Below are 6,000 nucleotides of genomic sequence, written 5' to 3'. Positions count from 1 at the left end.
AAAACAAGACTCATTTTCCTGGGTCGTTTTGCTCATCAAGACAAAGCATCTCAATTTAAGACCCTTTAGATATTTTTTTTACTTAAAACAAGACAAAAATACCAAGAATTTTTTTTCTTGAAAATAATTTTTTGCAGTGTGGGTGGAGGAATACAATTTTTTGACTTTTCAGTAGAAATATCTAAAAATTATTAAATTAAGATGTTTTTTTCTTGATGAGCAAAACGACCTAAGAAAATAAGTCTAGTTTTTAGCCAATATTTATCTAATTTAAGTGAATTAGTGCTTAAAACAAGCAAAAAAGGATCTGCCAATGGGGTGAGAAAAAAATCTTGAAAAAAGTTGATTTGTTTCTTAAACATTTAATTCAAGAAATATTTTCTCACCCCATTGGCGGATTTTTCTTGCTTGTTTTAGGCACACATTCACTTAAATTTTATGTTTTTTTTCCTTCTAAAAACTAAACTTATTTTCTTGGGTCATTATGCTTATCAAGAAAATACATCTTGATTAAATTTTTTTTATATTTCTACTGAAAACAAAACAAAAATGCTAAGTAGTAAAGTCATTTTTTGCAGTAAATGCATAGACTGTAAAAAATATTGAAGTAGTGTCCAAGACATCATCCAAGCTGGGACCTGTCGTCGCCATCTTGGCCGCGGGTCGTTCGCGGATAATTGAAAATGGGTAAAGAGGCAAGACTTGGTTGAAGCTGGGGGGCTGGTTGCTGAAACCTTAGCCTCGCTTGACAGTAATGGCAGTTCACGTGTCACTCAAGTGGCCACGCCCTAAAACTGTATAGCTTAATATAATTTAAACGAATGCATTACAAAAAAATTTCACCCTCCCCTCACAGTTGTCATGAAGGGAAAAATGAGCTATATAAACACTTTTTGTACCAGGCTGTAAACACATTATTTTCTACTGTAAAGTTGGGCATTTTAACATGGAGATCTATGCGAATTGACCAGTCTAGTGGCCAGTCGATGAATTGCAGTTTAAGTCAGTTCCATATTGGCTTCATCAGAGAGTTCGGAAGGTTGCCCCTCGGTAAAAACACATTAATAAACATGATTAGTGAATTCCATACATTTCTAGATGGTGAAAACAACATCTCCCATCGTTCCTTTGTTATTGTGTATTATACCACGGGTCTGTTGAATGCTGTATTCTGATTGGCTGAGAAAAGTTCTGTGGGTATGCATTAATTTCTGATAACCGCACACCTAACTTGTCAAATTTTTTTTGAAAATAGGCACCAGAGCAATGTTTGTGGTAATCGTGGTATAAGAGGAATAATTGACTCCCCGGTCCTTTGAAATATTTGAAAATAATGCACACCCGCGGTGTAACGGCACTCCGCTTCGAGTTGTGCTGCATTGCACCTTGTGTTCATTATTTTCTTATAATTCAATGGCCCGTCTAGTGACCTCTAGTGGTGAAAATCTACATATTGTGGCTTTAATCTCTTTTGTCTTTAGCGATTTAACCTAATGTAAGACAATGGATATCAAAATAATCAAACACATGCATAACTTCAAAACTCCATTGCAATATCATCAATATTCGTCTTTTTTTATTTTAGCATTGGTTTAAAAAAATAATAACAATAACACAAAGCAAGCAAAACAAAAATAAAATCCTGAAGTAAAAAAGACACTTTACATGTATAACAAGCATTTTTAATACTGTTTTCCACAGTCAACAAAACAATTTAAGAGCTGAAATTAAAACTAAACGAACAAACGACGACCAATTAAAATAAAACACGCTGCAAGAGCAGAGCAATTCCCTTTAATTATAAACACAATAAAATAAAAAATAGAATTTCAAAAGATGGACAGAAATGATATTTCGAAAGAAAATACAAAGACAAAAACTGAAAGCACACAAGCAAATCCCATGTGCACGTTCGGCTGTTAAAAATATTAAATGCAAAGTTCATATTTGTGATTTTGTGTTTGTCCTTTTCATCCACGTCACACGCTCGCAGGACGCAGTAACCCTGCCATCAATGCAGTTCAATATCTACAAAATCTGCATTTGAAGAACTTATATACACTGTACAACAAATTACGTCAAAATTACAGCTTTTACAAAAAATTATCGCCCAATGGCATTCCTCACAACAGTACACTCTCTGAAAGCAAATGTCACAACTTTAAACCCCTTAACGTCAACATGTTCCCTTTAAGACTTATTTGCATTTCCAATTTAAAATTGGTCCACAGTATTCTCTCTCTCTCACTCACTCACTCGCTCTCTCTTTCTCTCACAGACACACATTTGGGTCATATTTTATTGATTTCCCTTTTCTTTACATTTTCTTTTGGTGTACATTTTCTTTTATTCTGTATTCTGTTTCAGGCCTTCTCTCTCTCTTTCTCTCTGACTTACAGTTATTGCTTTCTCTCGCTCATATTCTGTTTCTCTCTTTTGGACCGTACGCTACAGGCATGTGTCATTCTTGCATTGCATGTGCCTCTGAAAACAAAAACACATCTCCCATCAAAGACTGATAATGACTTGCTGCATACTGTATGGCTTTCTGATATGCAATCATGATATTTTTGTAAGACATGACATTACTGAAGGACACACAGAGCATATTAATGATCAGTTTGAAAAATAGTGCTATTTGAGTCCAGATGTCAGACGTTTGATAAGCTACTTTTAGTTCAGGGCTTTAAATATGACATAACATAATGATTTCAGATAGGGCTGCTGTATATCTGAACTTATCGCCCATTAATTTAGTGCAAATAATAAAACAACAACAACAAAAAAAACAGTTTAAAGAGATACAGAACTTTCAATGTAGAGAGAGATACAGGAAATCTGTGTGCTTATTGTTTCATATTAATGTACATCTGTGCACACACACAAACTTATCTCTGAAACCTAGTGAACTGTCTCGCTGTCTACATAGGCAAGGTGAAATCTTAATCGAAGTGTAACCTCGCAGGTGATTTGAAACGCTCTACACAGACAAAAACTTTCATAACGTCATTATCTCTTTCCCCGCCAGTGTTTTTAAAAGTTGATAAGTTGCGGAAGTGGCCACCTGGTGGATAATAGCGGTTTTGCGGAAAGCCGGAAATACTCGTCATTTGCAGGGAAGCGTTTTCTCTTAATTGACGAGTTAACTCGTCAATGGCGGGGAAAAAGTTGTTATTCGCTGGGTTTCCATCCAAACATGAAGAGAATATTTTCAGAATTTGCATAAAAAGAAAAAAGTTGTTTGAGCGAATGACTGTGGTATTGGTAGTAGCCAACAGAAAATAAAACAGAAAATGGAGACAGGACTGCATTTAGTTACGATCTGTCTAGTTATAAATTTACTAGCAGTGCAGCTTGTACAGGTAATTGCCAAACTAAATGCTGTGCACAGAAGAAAAAATGCATACAAGAAGAAAAAATGCAACTAGAGCCCGACCGATATATCGGCAGGCAGATATTATCGGACGATATTAGACATTTTCCAAACTATCGGTATCGGCATTCATAATGGCCGATAAATTAATATTTAAAAAACCGGACGAAACCATGTCATGAGTGTTGCCGTTGTATAGTTTGTCCACCAGAGGGCACTCTACAACCTCCCTGTTGGCAACACTCGTGTATAACGCGTCACACATCCTGCAACCTGCTGATCCAGTCAGAGTCGGGCAGAGAGAACAACGCTTAAGTGAGTTCATGGTGAGTTGGTCACGAGACAATAAAAGAAACAAGTTTCTTTTTAAAATTATCATATTATTTTAGTTAAAACTCATAAAATGGTAATGTTAGGGAAATCTGTTAAAGTTTTGTTGCGCGTTTCTGAAATAAAAAACATATTTATATCGGCCGATATATCGGAATATCGGATTTTTAAACCCAACAAACATTTGTATCGGTATCGCCTTCAAAATCCTTTATCGGTCGGGCTCTAAATACAACGTCAGCAGAAACATCTAGACGATCAGTAACGTGGGTTTAATCTTCGCTATGTCAGAATTTATTTGGCAAATAAGTTTCCATCTCCCATTATTTACACCACCTCAAGCGAGCGGTTTATGCAAATTAAGGGATTTTTATTCAAAGTTTGCTGTTCTTATGCGATACTTAAAAATGCACATAAAATCAAGATGATGGAAACCCAGCTATTGTGTTATTATGTTATAGCGACCTCTACTGGTAAAAATTCTACAAATTGTGCCTTTAATATTTAATATGACAAAATAAGTTTGTGTTAAAGAATAAAATCAATGACTAAAATCAAACTTTGATGCTCATAATCTCAAAATTAGATTTTAAGACTTAAGCCTGGATTTCACAGACAGGGTCACATATAGCTGGTCAGGGTGTTTTTTGGTTTTGGGCTGGGAGAAATGCACTTTTTTTAACATTATGTATTATTTTAACACATTTTGTTCCTTTCGTGTTGATTTTGTGTTCCAATAAATAAAAAGGAAAACACGAGATGTGTTCCAATAATAACAAAGAGATGTGTCTAGTTAGGGACAACACATTAAATGTCAAACTTTATATGTGTTGTCCTTAACTACACACAAAATGTGTTGTTTTAACACAACCGTTTTAAGAGGGTGCTGACTAGACAATCACCAGATTGTAAAGCTGAGACACAAACTAAACCAGCTGAACATCAGCGTAGCTAGTCAGGAGACCAGCTGAGACCATACAAAGGAGTCTTTCTAGGTACAGACAGGTGTCCTTGTTCACAAATAAAGTTTGACATTAGCATATTTATACGACCCTCCAATAAGCATAAAAAGCCATAGCGCACAAATAATATTGGGCACAAATCTTTTTTTTTTAAATTACACTATGATTAACAATAATCAACTTTTTGCAGCATCCTTCACATCAGAATCCCGAAGTAAGCAGTTCACCAGGTTTCAGAACAGAGCCGGACTGTCACACGCTTTCATACCCACGTAGGGCGACACACAAAAGAAAATGGTGATTTCTGGAAACATGTCTACAGATCATTGGTCTCCGGTTGCTTTATCACTTCTTGTTGCTTTAATCCAATGGTCCCCCATCTTTGACATCACTTCCTGTGCTTTTAAATTCAGAAAGCTCCCTTCTCTGCGCATGCAGAGGGCGGAGCTAAGAGTTCTGTCTTCATTTAACAGATGCAACAGTTTTGAGTCTCGTTTTGTCTGTAAGCGCACAGGTAACCGTGTGTATATGTGCGTATAAGCATCACACTTCAGTCTGCTGCGTAAGCAGGTGCGAATGCGAGTCCTCCAAACTATCTAAACTTCCGCCCGTTTCCGACCCTTCGATTCCACGCGGCGTCAAGGAAACATCCGACACGGAGGAAGTGTTGACGGAGAGGCGCTCCTCCCTGCCGGCAAAAGTGCTAAACTCCTCCCCCGCCGAGCCGAGCGGCAACTGATGCGGGGGCAGGTATTGGCTGGGGTGAAAATGTGGGCGGGGCTTGCGGTCCCCACTGAGCGTGCTGTCCCTGGAGGCGGATTGATTGGCGGGCGATGTATCGTCGTACTCGGTGGGAAGAGGTGGGGGCAACTGGTCCTGCGACATAAACTCCTCCTCGTGGGGAGGTGGGTAGTCGCTGTCAATATCAAACCCGCCGAGGTAATAATCGGTCTCTAAGGGCATGCCCACTTCGCCCGTCTCGTAGGTGGGCACTTCCTCGGGTAGGTCAGGTAGGCGCGTGTTCGGCAGCCAGTCGGAAGTGTCCCAGTGGTACGCTGTAAAAACAAACATACACAGGAAGTGAGTAACTGTCACATGACTTATACGACGAGGGTCCTTAAAGCACACACAGTCGGTTTAGTCCACATGCTCTGGCATCCCATGCGGAGTTTAACAAGTTAGACATCGGTCCTGTCCCAAAAGCGCATTTGCAGTCCCTTAGGGCTGCATTTGGGACAGGACTTTTATATTCAACATGCACATCCTGGGAAAGTGAGTGAACATGCCTGCAGGGTGACAGAAAACACAGCCGATACGTGAAATCACTGACGCGTT

The 6,000-nt window shown here is 38.5% G+C and overlaps 1 protein-coding gene across 6 annotated transcripts in view; it reads right to left on the bottom strand.

Annotated features, from left to right (window-relative positions):
- Positions 1–1,558: 1,558 nt before the first annotated feature.
- The window catches only part of fat3a (FAT atypical cadherin 3a), a 196,838-nt gene continuing 192,396 nt past the window's right edge, over positions 1,559–6,000 (bottom strand). For all 6 annotated transcript variants that reach the window (XM_055197301.2, XM_055197302.2, XM_055197303.2 and 3 more), the window contains one exon: positions 1,559–5,720. In XM_055197301.2, coding sequence (XP_055053276.2) covers positions 5,209–5,720 — 512 coding nt within the window. In that variant the 3' untranslated portion in view covers positions 1,559–5,208. The remainder of the gene's footprint in view (positions 5,721–6,000) is intronic.

This window comes from Misgurnus anguillicaudatus, chromosome 24, assembly GCF_027580225.2.
Source record: "Misgurnus anguillicaudatus chromosome 24, ASM2758022v2, whole genome shotgun sequence".
NCBI classification, from domain to species: domain Eukaryota; kingdom Metazoa; phylum Chordata; class Actinopteri; order Cypriniformes; family Cobitidae; genus Misgurnus; species Misgurnus anguillicaudatus.
This window is presented reverse-complemented; position numbering and strand designations above follow the sequence as displayed.